Source organism: Cannabis sativa, chromosome 6, assembly GCF_029168945.1.
Source record: "Cannabis sativa cultivar Pink pepper isolate KNU-18-1 chromosome 6, ASM2916894v1, whole genome shotgun sequence".
Lineage (NCBI taxonomy): Eukaryota > Viridiplantae > Streptophyta > Magnoliopsida > Rosales > Cannabaceae > Cannabis > Cannabis sativa.
In genome coordinates this window covers 13,002,295-13,019,400 of record NC_083606.1, presented here as the reverse complement: position 1 = coordinate 13,019,400, position 17,106 = coordinate 13,002,295, and the positions used below count along the sequence as shown (strand labels likewise).

Sequence of the window (17,106 nt, the reverse complement as noted above, 5' to 3'; positions counted from 1 at the left end):
GCAAATTAAATAGGTCCATATATGGGCTTAAGCAAGCTTCTCGCTCATGGAATAAAAGGTTTGATGAGATCATCAAGACCTACGGCTTTCATCAGAATGAAGATGAACCTTGTGTTTACCAACTCAAGGAAAACCAAGTGGTAGTATTCCTGGTCCTTTATGTTGATGACATTTTGATCATTGGAAACAATATCAAGAAAATGACTCACATCAAGGAATGGCTTGACACTCAATTCGACATGAAAGACTTGGGTGAGGCAGCCTATGTTCTTGGTATTCAGATTGTCAGAAACCGGAAGAACAGATCCCTTGCTCTCTCTCAAACAGCTTACATTGACAAAGTTCTAGAGAGATTTTCCATGACCAATACCAAAGGGGCAAACATGCCCTCTAGACATGGTATCCGTCTATCTAAGGAACAGTGTCCTACTGATCCTCAAGAGATAGAAGACATGGCAAAAATTCCTTATGCTTCTGCAGTTGGAAGTCTAATGTATGTTATGCTATGTACTAGACCTGACATATGCTATGCAGTTGGAATCGTGAGCAGGTATCAGTCAAATCCAGGAAGGGTACATTGGAATGCTGTTAAGTATATTTTGAAATACTTAAAGAGTACAAGAGATTATGTATTAGTCTACAAGGGTGGTGCTTTAAATCCCTTAGGCTATACAGACTCAAATTTCCAGGGATGTCTTGAAGACAGGAAATCTACATCTGGGATGGTGTTTACTCTTGGGGGTGGAGCAGTGGTTTGGAGAAGTGCTAAACAAACTGCGATTTCGGATTCTACCATGGAGGCAGAATACATAGCTGCGGCTGAAGCAGCTAAAGAGGTTGTCTGGCTTAGGAAGTTCTTCACCAGTCTTGGTGTAGTTCCTGGAATATAAAAGCCTCTAGTCCTGCTTTGTGATAACACTGGAGCTATAGCCAACAGTAAGGAACCTCGGAGCCATAAGAGAAGTAAGCATATAGAAAGAAAGTATCATATTATCAGAGAATATGTGGAAAGAGGGGATGTACTGGTGGAGAAAGTGGATACGCAGGATAACTTGGCTGATCCATTCACCAAAGTCTTGGCAGTAACTTCATTCGAAAAGCACCGTCAGAATTTAGGATTAATTGAAATGTACTGATTTGTTTTATATTAGTGCAAGTGGGAGTTTGTTGGGTTTTATGCCCTACATAAAACTCTGTTTCAATGTAATCCAAATTATTCAATATCAATAAAGTAACAGAAGTAATTTTTCATTCACTTGTGTATGTTTTGGTTCACTTAATCAATTGCTTGTCTATTTGATTTATAAATTCATCCAAACCCCTTTCACATACTTGAACATGTTTATTGTGTTGTCAACACAGTGGAAAATAAACATGACTATGTGAATAAAGTATTCCTAGATTTATCAGAACACTGGGTTTCACTGATATGACAATCTACAACAGAGTTTACTTACATTTGGAGAAATGTTATGTTCTTTCCAGAACATAGGTTAAAGTAAAGCTCAGGTTGGATGCATGGAGTATGCATTGGAATAGACCGATATTGAACTTTGAATTAGATTTTGAAACTTACCGTAAACATCTATTCAATTCAATATCATAAGTTGATCCTAGATCACATGATCGAAATCCTGATATGGTTAGGCTTAATTTCAAGAGTATTATTCGTGTTCTTTGATTTGTTAGTTAAGCCTAATCTTTAGTCTGGGCAATACATACATTTTGGGAACACGGTAGTGCGATTGAGTGGGAGCGCTAACATAAATATGGAATCTATAGCTTCTATCTGGCGAATAGTAAGCAAATGGTGATTTCCTTCGAGCTTAACCAAACGAGATAAATGATTGAGTACTCATTTCACTTAGTTGAAATATCATTTATACAGGGTTAAGTGTTTTAAGGATAAAATACATTGTAGGGTGTTACGGTAATTTAAGTCCCTTTACAGTGTAAATCATCCATATAGAGGATCATTGATCACATTAGGATTATAACAATGGATAACTAATAATGTGTCTATATGGTGGAACATATAGAGCATTCTATATACTGAGAGTGCAATTCTGAGTTCTATGTGTGGATTCAACGAAGAATTAATAAGTCGGTGAATTTAAGTGGTAAATTCTAGATCTGTTTATTGGAAGCTCGGATATATAGACCCATGGTCCCCTCACTAGTTGAGATGATATTACTTGTAAGACTCATTTAATTGATTTTAATTAATCAATTAAAAATTCTCAAGATGGACTTGTCTATTTGAGAATTTATCACTTATTAAGGGCAAAACAGTAAATAGAGATTTTGAAGGGCATATTTATTAATTAGGAAACTTTAATTAGTTTCATTATTAATAAAATAAATGATAATATATTATTTGATAATTAATTTTAATTATTAAATAATTAGATTTGTCATTAATGTGGTTGAACAATGGAATTGGCAGTTTTTCACAAAACAGGAAACTATCAGTGTAGGAAAAGGAAAGTTAGAAAAGTGGCAAGCCTTGTTTCCACAATGCCTAGGCCGGCCACTTAGCTTCCTTTTCTCTTTGATTTTTTCAATTCCAAATGTCAATCATAGCCCTTGGTGGTCTTCTATAAATAGAAGGCAAAGGCTTCAGAGTTGCATACAACTGTACAACCTTTTCACAGCATTATTCTGAAAGAATTTTCTCTCAGAAAATTCTCTCTGAGCCGCCACCCTCTCTCTCTCTCTTCCTTCACTGTTTCGAAATGTATAAGTGCTAGAGTAGTGCCCACACACATCAAGTAATACCTCAATCATAGTGAGGAAGGCTGTGTAGAATTCAGAAACAACAAAGAAGGACTATCAGGCTCAGATCTTGATTATACTCTGCTACAGAAAGGAATCAAGGGTTAGAGATCTGAGTGGGAGGAGACATATATTCCGCTGCAATCACTGTAAGATTTCTGATACTCTTATGTGTTTAATTTCATATCATTTTAGAAGTTCATATTTAGGTTGTTAAATCAACATACTTGTGAGTAGATCTAAGTTCCTAGTAAAATAACTTCCAACAGTTATGTCGCCAAAATTTTGGTTTTTGTGGTTAAGTGTTACAAAACGTAAAGTTCAGGTGGTTTAGCCGCCAATATCCCTTAAAATAAATATTAGATAAAAATACACTTTAAATAATGAGCTTTATTATAAGGATATTCGATCCCCATTGTTGGTTCTACATAATTCTTGTTTTAGTGAGATTCATCCCTAACAGATGGACGTTTATTAGAAATTTAACGTCGTAGAATCTTGAAAGATAAGTATTATTGTAAGTGTTTTATTCTTAGTAACGTCCATTCGAATAGTGGCTGCTAAGAGTAGGACTTATAAGGTATGAAACAATGGTAGAAGCTCATGAAATAAGAATGACATTGACTCTCAACTAAAACGAAGCAACGTCAGATTCTCTTTTCGATTGAATAAAATGTTACTAGAATGGTGTCCATTTTAGTTGAGCTGACTGCTCTATTCAATGATTGATATCTTTGACTCTCGCCCAATACGAAGCACTGTATCAGTTTGTTGAAAACCTTAGAAATTATTTAGGATTGTTTGTTTTTGTATTTTCACTTGGCATTCCTACTTGCTAAGCGCTTAATAATTTCTGAATGTGTATGATTTTGTATTAAACCTTATTTGATTTCTATAAATTGATATTTGTAGTACCCAATATGACTATGAACAACCCCATGGTGTCACTGTTGACTGACAACAAGATCTCTGGAGCTAACTTTGTCAAATGAAAAGAGAACATTAATATTGATCTCATAGGTTAAAATGCCTTGTTTGTGTTGACTGAAGAGGCTCCTGAGCAGCCAGGTGAGAATGCGACCAAGGCAGTCAAGGAAAAGTTCGAGTGTTGGCAGAATGATAACAACAAAGCTCGATACTTTATGCCGTCTAGCATGGTCGACACCTTGAAAACAAGGTTTACCAATACTCTCACGGCTGCAGATATCATGAACCAGTTAACTGAACTTTTTGGGATGGCATCAGATCAAGCTTGGTTTGAGGCGACCAAGAATTTTATCAATGCACGGGTGAAACGTCATCAGATGGTGCGTGATCACCTGCTCCAGATGGCAAGTTACTTCTAGGAAGCTGAGAATCATGGAGCTATTCTAGATCAGGAAACTCAAGTGAGTTTGATCTTGAATAGTTTGACTCCAGCTTTTCTGCCCTTCACCTTAAATTATGTCATGAACAAGTTGAATTTTGACTTCCACGAGTTAATCAACAACCTTCAGACATTTGAGAATTTGATTGGAGGACCACAGAAAGGAGGAAACAAAGCTCCTAGTTCTGGCACTGGTAATGGTACGGCCAAGGCTGAGGCAAACATTGCCTCAACTTCGAAACCCAGCAAAAAGAAGAAGTGGAGGAATAGAAAGAAGCATCTTAAAGTTGTTAATACATCTAATAAGAAAAAAGTTTCTAATCCCAATGCAAAGCAAAAAGGAAAGTACTTCTATTGCAACGAAAAGGGCCACTCAAAACCCCAGTGTCCTAAGTTTTTGGCAAAGAAACAAGGTATTTCTATCTTTGTTATAAAATCATGTGTTTTAGAGAATTATTATTCTCTTTGGTTATTAATTCTGGATCTACTAACCATGTTCATTTTCTTTTTATTTCAGCTTCAGCCGCTTAAACTTGGATTGCTATCCCAGCGAGTTGAGTCGGATGGTTGGACAGGAGGATGGAGATTGTCCAAGTGAAGATGAAGCTCGAAATCTTCTTTAATTTTTGAATTAATTGTTTTAGTTTATGAACAATTTAGTTTCAATTAATTAGTTTGGGATTCTAATCCCTATTTCATATTATTACAGACAATTCATTATGACATTTTTGAGATTATTAATAAAAAATTTCTTTAAGAAATTTTCGTTGTGAATTGCTTTTATGAAATTGGGCTTCATATTTCTTTAACTTGTATGCCAATACCAATTTTATTTATATATTTATCATGATTGTATGTGTTTGTGTTTTATTATTGATGCAAAATCTATGGTATAATATTCTCTGCAAAGAGATATATCACATAAACACTCAGAATTTAAATTCAATATTTATGAATAATTATTTATTCTCAAGAAATTTTTAAGGTTTTTCTTAATAAAAAGATCTTTTGATTTGATAGGGTGGAAGAAGTTAAGAAGTAATATATGCAGTTCAACGATCTTTTATATCTTTTGAACTCTAGATTATATTCATAACTGCACAGGATCTCTACAACACTTAGGGGTGGAAGAAGCTATTGACATATGTAGTTCATTTTATTTTAAACTCTAGACTATACTCAATACACCACAGTATCTCTATGACACACATATTTTGATTAGACATGGATTTAATATAATAAATAAATTAGCAAACTATTAGAACTTATTCTTGATCCTATAATTGTTCCAATTAATATGTTACCGTAGTAATAGAAATTGATACCAAGGAAGTTCTTGGACATAGTATCACAGTACCTTATCTGAGTGGGAAAATTTTAAAATTCTAGTCCATCTTTATTTGGATGACACTAGTGATAGATACTATGTTATGATCATGATAAGAAATTTAGAATATAACTGAGAAAGTAAATCTAACCATTCATATGGATGGAAATAACTTATTAGAATTATGAGGATAAGATAGGAGAATTTTGCAATGTCTATTCGAATGATTTAGTCAAAATCTCTAATCCTTATGAAAAAATTTATGGTATCTCTTTTATGATTACTTAATCTTAAGCAAGTATTTTACTTTCATGTTAATACTAGAATGCTATGTTGGTGACTTAGTCTAGAAGGAACCTATAGTTTCAGACTAAGATAAAATGTCACAACAAGATGTCCCTGAGAACCAATAGTAAGAGGCTAAGTGTACACTTGTGTACGAACTTAACTAGACTCCTACTGTTGATTGGGAGTCATCTAAGATGTAATCAAACAAGGAACATTAGGAGACAATCAAGGAAGAAATTCTGAAAGTTACATATATGTGAGATAATAGGGGTGTATATTAGAATCCTTTTATCTACGCCAACTCATAACTTATTAGAGATGGTGGTTACTCTGGGGGTGGAGGAATTATTCTAGACGGATGTAAAAACTCATCTATAATAATTTAGTTCCACCAGTGAAGCTAAATAACTTAGTTTTTTTTGAAAGCACTGGAAAGTTATTCAAACTGAAGACAGTTCTTAACTGTGTTATCTCTATTCCATTTTTGAATAGAATTAGAGATTTGTCTTCTATATATTCAAATGCACTAAACAGTATAGAAAAAAAAAACTTGTTGCTCAATTTATAATCACTACGCAAGTATACGCAATCAAGTAGTAAACTCACACAGGTGAGGTCGAACCACAGGGAATTGGACTAATTACTACTAAATTATACTATTGATTCTATCTGGTAAAAGAATGCTTTTTATGAATTAAATAAGACAATTCAGAAAATTAAAAATAATAAAGGAAGATTAATCAAGATAAGAAAATAGGGAGACGAATCCTGCTGTTAAGTTACCAATGTTAATGTTTAAATGCTATCCTTCTCTTGAAGTGAATGACAGATTATGAATTAACCTAGCTCTTTTCAGATCTTCTAGGTTCTAAATCTCATGCTCTCTAATTAATTTCTTAATTAAACCAACATGAAATCAGCATTAAGCAATAATCTAAATGTCACAAAGGCTATGTAAATACTTTCGTTTCACATCAAAACCTAGACTATCCGATTTTAGCATTCTCAATTCTCACTTTTCAGATTTTGAATTGAGATCATAAAACATGTAAAAGGTGATCAATCTTGCACATGGAAATTAAACACAAATATGAATAGTGTTCACAATCAAGATGGAGGAATGGCAATTAATCATTAACTAGGAAAACTTAAACAACATTCATCATTCTCCCTAAATAGGAGTTTAGTTCAAAACATCCATAATCAAATCCATAATTAACATTGAAATAGAAAAGAACATAGAAAAATTAAAGAGAAGAGAAAGAACTAGTTGAAGCAATTGATTCGGGTCGCCACAAGCCGCTCTTCTAGCCTCCTCCTTTGTTTCTAGGGTTCCAATTCTGAATAAACCCTAATTTTCACGAACTCCCTCTATTTAAACCAATTCTCATCTTTAAAATTCGTGAAATTACGAAACTACCCAAAAATCCCGTCACTGGGTCCCCGTCGCGACTGGCAAAGCCCCCGTCGCGACGGGAGTTCAACTTTGAATTTTTTTGAAACTTTCTGCCAGTTCCCGTCGCGACTGGCAAATTCCCCGTCGCGACGGGAACAGGCAGCGACACCAATTTTGGTTTTTCTTCTCGATTCTTTCACCATTTTTCCTCAATTCTTGTACATACTTTCTTTAAATGCCCGAGGACCTGAAACAAACGAATCAAGCGTAATATAGCCCTAAAACTAGAAACAAAGAGTGAAAACTAACCGAAATATGACCCGAATCTTAGACTAATTTTAGCCTAACAAATTCCCCCAAACTAGATTCTTACTCGCCCTCGAGTAACATAAATACTACTAACTACTAACTACTAACTACGCTATCAGATAATCATAATACTACTGCCTCATGTGTTGTTCTCTTCTATTGCGCAAACTAGAATTTCAATTCTACCAACTCTAACAATTAATTTAGATGCTCAGTATATAACACTTATGTACAACTGCAGAAATTTATTCAAATGTGAAACATCGTTATAAAAGTTTTACTCTTTCTAACAGTTCCACAACCCGATAACTCATAAGCTTGCATGCTTACCTTTCTCCACTAATGTTGACTGTATTCTTTGGAATCATTAGGTCTTTTCAAGGCTTTAGGTAGTATGGCTCAGATATTCAGGGATAGGCAAAAGACAACTTTTGCTCAAGATATCATAAGCACACGAACAGAACCCACAAGCTTCTTACTTTTCTTTCTTCTAAGATCCCATAATATTCCCGAATTCACCAAGATTGATAGAAGACATCTCTATTATTTTTCAACATCACTGAATTTTTTTTTTTCGCTTTTTTTTTTCTTCACACATATTTTTACTTTTTATTGTGTTTTTTTTTTCATATTTTATTTTTTCTTTCAGTGACATTGAATGACACAATTTTTTTTCTTCTCAATCTTACAAGCTTTTTTTTTTCTCCCTCTCACTATTTCCTCCAACTAAATGTTTCTCCTCCCCCAAACTAATTATGTAGCTTATGATATCATGGATAACATGGTGAAGAAAAATTAATAGCGTGGTTGCAATTTTTCAAATCGATGGGTGAAAAACATAACAGGTTTAGGCTCAAAAGGTTAACTAGGGATACATCTTATTACGATAGGCTTGAAAGGCTCAAACTATCCAACAAATGCCTAAATCATATTCCAATTGAACACTATCAAGGATTTCGTCTCAAAAGAATAAACATGCATGTAATATCCCGATAAGTTAAATGGTAAATAATTAGGGTTTATATTGATATTATGAATTAATCAGGTAATAAGTGGGATTATGATCCTACTAATTTATTTCAGCATAAAATTTAAATTTTGCTATAAGTGAGTAAATAATCGTAATTTGTTAATTACGGAGATTTATATAGCATGTGTGAATGTAATATGAGCTATATGTGGAATATAGAAAATGAGTAGTTAATGGAGGCATCGATCTAATTGATTCAAATAACAAAATCTTTTGTTTAGAAGTGATCTAGCGTTACCAAAGGTGAGACAATTTATGAGTATTGTCTGGAATCCCAGATGAATTGAAGGTGATGATTGTGTAGTAATTTTGAGATTATGTAGTCGTGGGACTACCTATGTTAGCAAGAAGCATCTTGTTTTTCGGTAGCCCATCTCGAAAGAACTCCACAGTTAAGCGTGCTTGGCTTGGGGTAATTTAAGGATGGGTGACCTCCTGGGAAGTTTTCCCAGGATGCGTGTGAGTGAGGACAAAGCACGCTGAAAACACTCGTGTTGGTCTGTAGGGTCAGTCATCAGTCCATGAAGCAGCCAGAGTGACGTACTCGTGTATAAGAGCCATTCATTCCGTGGGTGTAAGGACCCAATGGAGGCTTGAAACGGGGACGTTACAATGCAAGTTCTAAACTATCCTGTCAATCTTACCACAAACCATAGTAAAACAATTATAACAATTTTCACAGATTGAATATTTGCAGATAAACACAGGTTTCTAAGCATCCAAACTAATCCAAAGAGTTAACAGAATCAAGCACACAGTTATTTTACAATTTCAGATCACATCACACTAATCAACAGTATACAACTATCGTCAAGCTTATTGCCATTCCTTAACTAAAACAGAAAAAAAAAACTAACACAAAAAATTAAAGTGCAGAAAATAAAATTTTTAAATCTCTCCCCCCAAACTAAATATGACATTGTCCCCAATGTGTTAAAATAAAATTGTGGTTGAGAGATACTTACCTGCGCACCACATCAACAAGCGGTTGACGCCCGTAATAAGCATCATGCAAGATAACTTGAAAATTATTGTTGTACTCGCCCTCCAGCTTGGCAAGCGATGAGTTTGAACAAAAGTCAGCACCAACAACATAAGACTTTGGATGATGTGCTTGGGGAGAAGCCTTTAGTAACTCGAAGAGAATACAATATGGAGAATGTGGCATTAGTGGAAAATAAGGGTCCATTGGTGATTCATAATATAGTGGTGTTGACAACCTCAAATCAACAACTACAAGTGATTCTTCTACCACCAATGGCACCTCTTTCTTGCTTTTCTCAAATAACCTCTCAATTGGTTGTTCAGTTTCCTCATGACCATCTACATCCTTGACTATGATTTGATCTTCAATAATTTCATCATTGAGGATGGATGTTTCTTCATTCACCAAATTGAGTTCATCATTTGTTGAGCAAGCATCCAATGTATCCAAATTGTCAACCACTTCAAAGGATTCTTTCTCTTCAATTCTAGGCTCAGTCTCTTCTATGTATTCATCTGATGGTGCTTCTACTGTATTCAAACAACTCTCATAACTTTCGTTATTTGAGTTATTATCCTTAAAACTCTCTGAATCCTGCGCCATTAAATTATCACATAGAGCTTTTACCATGTCCGCCAATCGATTAATCTCTTTTGGAAGTGATAGTATATCCTCCTCTTTTTCAATTGGTTGGGGTGAGTTTGGACAATAAGGAGGGTATTGATGACTCCAACCTTGAAGTGATGGATTCCAATGCCAATCATAATCAAAATCTGCCATATCATTCAACAAATTTACTACTTCATGGCCTCTCCTTAACAAAGGCTCTCCAGTAACCTCTGCTCCATAATCCACCCAACTTTTTGTTTCATCATCAAGTCCATTATAAAAGAGCCACGTAAAACATCCACTTGAGAAAGTGGGATAACATCTCTCTCCAAGCTCTTTAAATCTCCTCCAAGCAGAATAGAATGATTCATTGTGTTGTTGGGCAAAATCCTCAAGATATAGCATCTGGATTTATCTTGCAGGTCAAACTCATAAGTACAACATTAGTAAAATAAAAAATAAAAATAAAATAAAACTAAATTAGTACTAAAAAGATAAAAATTTGAAACAATAAAATTAATACTAAAACTAAAAAGAAAAACCAAATCAGAACAAAATTTAATTTTTAATAATATTACAAAATTTAATCTAAAAGGAACAGATTAGAAATAAGCAAAAAGAATTAACCAAAGTAGAAGTTAGTATAATTTTATGTAATATCAATCTTTATACAATTCCCCGGCAACGGCGCCAAAAACTTGTTGCTCAATTTATAATCACTACGCAAGTATACACAATCAAGTAGTAAACTCACACAGGTGAGGTCGAACCACAGGGAATTGGACTAATTACTACTAAATTATACTATTGATTCTATCTGGTAAAAGAATGCTTTTTATGAATTAAATAAGACAATTCAGAAAATTAAAAATAATAAAGGAAGATTAATCAAGATAAGAAAATAGGGAGACGAATCCTGCTGTTAAGTTACCAATGTTAATGTTTAAATGCTATCCTTCTCTTGAAGTGAATGACAGATTATGAATTAACCTAGCTCTTTTCAGATCTTCTAGGTTCTAAATCTCATGCTCTCTAATTAATTTCTTAATTAAACCAACATGAAATCAGCATTAAGCAATAATCTAAATGTCACAAAGGCTATGTAAATACTTTCGTTTCACATCAAAACCTAGACTATCCAATTTTAGCATTCTCAATTCTCACTTTTCAGATTTTGAATTGAGATCATAAAACATGTAAAAGGTGATCAATCTTGCACATGGAAATTAAACACAAATATGAATAGTGTTCACAATCAAGATGGAGGAATGGCAATTAATCATTAACTAGGAAAACTTAAACAACATTCATCATTCTCCCTAAATAGGAGTTTAGTTCAAAACATCCATAATCAAATCCATAATTAACATTGAAATAGAAAAGAACATAGAAAAATTAAAGAGAAGAGAAAGAACTAGTTGAAGCAATTGATTCGGGTCGCCACAAGCCGCTCTTCTAGCCTCCTCCTTTGTTTCTAGGGTTCCAATTCTGAATAAACCCTAATTTTCACGAACTCCCTCTATTTAAACCAATTCTCATCTTTAAAATTCGTGAAATTACGAAACTACCCAAAAATCCCGTCACTGGGTCCCCGTCGCGACTGGCAAAGCCCCCGTCGCGACGGGAGTTCAACTTTGAATTTTTTTGAAACTTTCTGCCAGTTCCCGTCGCGACTGGCAAATTCCCCGTCGCGACGGGAACAGGCAGCGACACCAATTTTGGTTTTTCTTCTCGATTCTTTCACCATTTTTCCTCAATTCTTGTACATACTTTCTTTAAATGCCCGAGGACCTGAAACAAACGAATCAAGCGTAATATAGCCCTAAAACTAGAAACAAAGAGTGAAAACTAACCGAAATATGACCCGAATCTTAGACTAATTTTAGCCTAACAGTATCCCTAGATGAGTAATGCATATAGAAAAATGATGTTGCATAATATTTTATGAACACAAAGGAAGTAAGGGTAGAGAGAGCAGTTGCTTACCACAGACTTACAGTTTCTGTAATTTGGGTTTAGGCAAGTACACTACACTTGATATGGATATCAAGGCAATAGATTGATTAAAATGCACTACTTGTTTTATGTTAGTGCAAGTGGGAGTATGTTAGAGTTTTATGCCCTAAATAAAACACATTTCAATATAATCTGGTTTGTTATCAATAGAAGATTAAAAGTCATTTATGTTTATATGTAGTTTTCATGTTTATGGTTTAATGTGTACAATTTCTGTTGAGTCAAGAACATATAGTTATTCATAATTACAGTGATGCCAACACAGTGGAAGATAATTGTGATTATATGCTTCAAAAGTTAATGTCCCATAATTCATCAGTGCACTAGATTTACACTGATGTGATAGTCAGCTATAAAGCTTACTTACACCTTGGATAAGTGTTTATCTTCTTTTCAGAACACTGGTAAAGTATGCTAGTATCAAATGTATGGAGTATACATTGGACTGCGACCGATATTGAACTTGGTAAAGATATTATAATCTTACCGTTGTATCTATCTAAGTCAATATCACTGGTTGATCTTAGATCAAAAGATCTTAATCCTGACATGGTTAGGTTCGATCTCAAGAGTATTATTTGTGCTATTTAAGTTGTTAGTCAAAGCCTACCATTTGGTTCAGGTCACACGTACATCTTGGGAACATGATAGTACAATTGAGTGGAAGCGCTAGTCATAAATATGGAATTTATAGCTTCTATTTGGACATAGAAGTGAATTGATGATTTTCTTCGAGCTTGGCTTAATAGAGATAAATAGAAGAGCTCTTATTTAAGTGATTATATTAGAACGATGGTTAAATTTTCATAGCATATCTATATCGTGAAACATATATAGTGTTCTATATCATTGAGCGTGGAATTCCAAATCTACAGTGGTGTAAGGAGGAATTAATAAGTTAACAAATTTACTTGGTAAATTCTAGATCTGCTTATTAGAAGCTCGGTAATATAGGCCCATAGTCCACATACTAGTTGATATAATACTGCTTGTAAGACTCAGTTAGTTGATTTTAATTAATCAATTATAATTCTAAATTAGACTATGTCTTATTTATGAATTTTCACTAAGCTATGACTTAATTGTGAAAAAAAAAGAGATTCTAGAGTTTATTTGTTAATTAAGAGACTTTAATAAGTCTAATTAATAAATATATTAAATGACAATATTATTTGATAATTAATTTTAATTATTAAATAAATAGTTTTGGCATTTAAGTGGTTGAATTGGAAAATATGGCATTTATGAAAGAATAGGATAAATAGTTAAAAATGGCAAAATTACAAGTGGTGGGCCCACATCCTATGGTCGGCCACTATTGGTTATTTTTACCATTTATTTATCAACTTTTTAATGCCAAATAATTCAAACCTAAACCTAGAAGGATTCCTATAAATAGATAGTGATGGACTCAAATTGAAAGATGATAACAGTTGATGCACTTAAGCCTTTCAGTCAAACTTTGAGCCTTCTATCTCTCTTCAATTTTGAATCCTTCTCCCTCTATTTCTCTTCAATATTTCGAACCCTATAGTGATAGAGTACATGCCCACGCATAGCAAGTTGGTACTCAATCATAGTGTGTAAGACTGTGAAGAATCCAATCAACTGAAGGAGAATCGGGCTCAGATCTTGGTGATACTCTTCTACAGAAATGATACAAGGGTTAGAGATCTGAGTGGAATGAGTCATTTAATTCCGATGCAACCAATGTAAGGTTTCTTGAACTTTATATGTGTTTAAATTCTATTGTTTTAGAAATTCATATTTAAGATGTTAAATAACATACATGATAGTAAATCTAGATCCTAGTAAAATAATCTCCAACAAAAACAAACTTTATTTATTTAAGAGTTCCTTGTAGCTAAACCTTCTCAACTATCACTTCACTTGCAATTAACCCTCTAAGCTCAAATTTTGACGGTAAAACCCTCCAAATTACTGAACTGCTTGCAAATTTAAGGCGTCATCTATTTTTTACAATTAACTGTCAATATAGACTACTTATGGGTACACTTTTGTACATGGGTCAAATTTATATTGGTACACCTAATATTGTTATTTTAAAAATATAAAAATTATTTCAAAATTTATAATATATATTTTTTAAATATTTTATTTTTATATTTTATAATTTTATTTAATTTTAAAAATAATTTTCAAATAACAATATTAGTTGCACCATTATAAATGTATTATGTATACAAGAGTGTCTATATAAACAGCTCATAGTGACAGTTAACCGAATGACACCTTAAATTTGCTAATAGTTTAGTAGCAAATAAATACAAGAGCTTAGATGACAATTGAGAGGGTTTAACCGAAAAAAAAAATATATATATTTATTTAATTAATTTTTGAAAGTTCCACCATATTCTCCTTAAAACCTTTTTAAAATCTTCAAAAGCATTATCATGTCATGATTTACCCGTTTCATTTTTGTTTGTTTTAATATGTATAAAATAAGACAGAGAGAAAGATAGGAAGGACTAGAAAGCACATAAAAAACCAAAATTCTATCATTATATATAAAATTAAAAGAGCAGAATCCAAGTGGCTGTCTTATTAATAGCCAAAAATAATACTAATAAATAAACAAAAAGAAGCTTATTAACAAACGTGTTTGGTAGTTCTACTTACGAAAATAATATTATTAAAATTAAATCAAATAAATAAAAACATGACTGGTTGTTGAGAGAGAAAGATTTTGGAGAGAGAAGAGTCAAGACCAAAACAACTGTGATAAAATTCTGTGTAGAAGAAGAAGAAGAGCTTAACATCCATGGAGGACTCGCAAAAACAAGAGCCCCCATCAGTCTTGAAAGTCCTCGAAGCTCTAAAACAAGCTTCCCACGACTTACAAAACAATCCGAGTCTTGACTCGGACGATTCCAACTCGTCCTCCATTAAACCTCTGCTTGAGCTCGAGACCGAATCCGACAACATCCTTTCCAAAGACCCAAATCTCTCTACTCTATCAAAACACCTCTCTCACCTCAAAGCTCTGGTCCAGTCCCTCCAAAGCTCCCGTGCTCGCCACGGACTTGCCTCGTTCGTAACTCGCCGACTCACGACTCACTCCCTGTCCCGAGTCGCCGCCGCAATCGAGTCGGAAATCCAGTCCTGGATTGACAGAGAGAGCGTTGAGTGTCTAAGCCGATGTCTACGAGAACCGTCTCAGCACAACGAGGACGAGTTAGTGAAGCTCTTGACTCAGTTCGAGGACCGAGTCTCTCAAGGGTTCAATCGCGAGTTACAGGATTTGATACTGAAATCGAAACTGTTCTCTTCTCTTGAATCGGTTCTCTGTAACCCTAACATTTCCGTATCCATGATGATTCGGGAACACTCCGCCATGGCCATCTCGGCTCTGATTCGATTCAACAAAGACGTGTTTGTTGGCCAAGTGTTGATGGGTCAGACGATCAAAGCTCTGATCACAACAATGGCGTCCGCAAACTCGATCGGAGTACTCTGTTCTCTGATTCGTTCAATCAAGTCCCCTTTGGTCGATGAGATCGAATCCAACGGCCAAATCCCCAAAATCATTAGCTTCCTGAGCAGCCCAGACCTGCAAATTCGAGTCCTGGCCTTCGACTGCGTCCTCGAAATCGGTTACTTTGGACGCAAGGAAGCCATTGACGCCATGCTCGAGCAAGACCTGATAAGAAAACTGGTGGAGTTGCAGAGATCGGAGCTGGGTGGGGATTTAATCGATTTGGGTCGGTTCGAAATGGACGAAGAAGATAATGAAAGTGAAAATGAGAATGAAAAGAGAGAAGTGAGCGTTGGCAGAATTGAGAGTAGGATAAGAGAGAATAGTAGAGAGAAGAGGTTTATGGCGAGTCATCCATTTGCGAGCTGTGTAGCTAGGTTTTGGGTTCAGCTAGAGGTAGGAGAAGGTCTGAGACAGAGAGAGAAGAGAGCTCTGAAGCAATTGATTTTGGTTAGAGTGAGAGAAGCCTCTGCTTCTGATGCTGAAGCTGCCACCATTGTTGCAGAGGTCTTATGGGGTTCTTCACCTTAGAGATTCCAAAAAGAAGAAAGAAAAAAAAAGCCAAATTCATTTTTGTTTTTATAACTTAATTAGATTGTTATTTTGGTTTATGTAAATTCATATGTGTACATTTTTTTTTTTGTTCATAGATGTAAATTATTAGTTTTTAGAATATTCTTTTCTATGGTTCAAAGATTAAAAGAATGAATAGAAGGAGGAGAAGCAAATTTTGTTGATGGGGTTTTGTTTTTTAGATTGGTTCACATGCAAAATGCAGCAATTCTGAACTTGTTTATCTTGTGAGTTTGTAAGTTTCAAACTTGGTCAAACCTTGGACTGGTTTGTACAAAATATTATATTGGGTAAATAGCTTTAGATTGTGATTTACAAAAGTTAATAATTTGATTTTTTATTTTATTAAATAATAAAATAGACAGGATATGTTGAAAAATATTTTTTTTTTATCTATTAATTAAAAATACTCTTATATTATATTTTATTAAAATATACTTACTTTTTTTGGGTGGGTTGCCCAATATACTTTCATTCTCTATTTAATTCTAGCATATAATTTATATTAACTTAAAGAATATATAAAAAGAGATAAAAATTAAAACAGATAAAATAAAGTGGGTATATAATATACAAAATGGACCATATGTTTTCCAAAATTGTACAAATAGGACCTTAAACTGATTTTTTGTCAAAACAAAACTTGATAATAATCTAATCTAAAGATGTTATGACAAAACTAGTTGTATATGTTCGTATTAGAAATTGTCTAAAAGTTGATTATATTATAAAATAAAATTGTTAAAAATTGAACTCAGGATCCTATTTTACTGTTTTGGAAAATATAGGGTCTATTTTGTCATTTAACAAAATAAAAGGTTTAATTAATAATTTTTGCAAAACAACGGGTCTAAAATAGTATTTATCCCATTATATTTAAAGTTAAAAAAATTCTATGACTAAAAGTATTACGTTAAAAAATAGAGATTATATCAC

The 17,106-nt window shown here is 33.9% G+C and overlaps 1 protein-coding gene across 1 annotated transcript; it reads left to right on the top strand.

Moving 5' to 3' along the window:
• The first annotated feature begins 14,608 nt into the window (after nucleotides 1-14,608).
• LOC115695634 (uncharacterized) lies at nucleotides 14,609-16,334 on the top strand. Its single transcript, XM_030622686.2, has one exon. It carries the CDS (start codon nucleotides 14,884-14,886, stop codon nucleotides 16,126-16,128), a length of 1,245 nt encoding a protein of 414 aa, XP_030478546.1. The 5' UTR covers nucleotides 14,609-14,883; the 3' UTR covers nucleotides 16,129-16,334.
• Nucleotides 16,335-17,106: the final 772 nt, after the last annotated feature.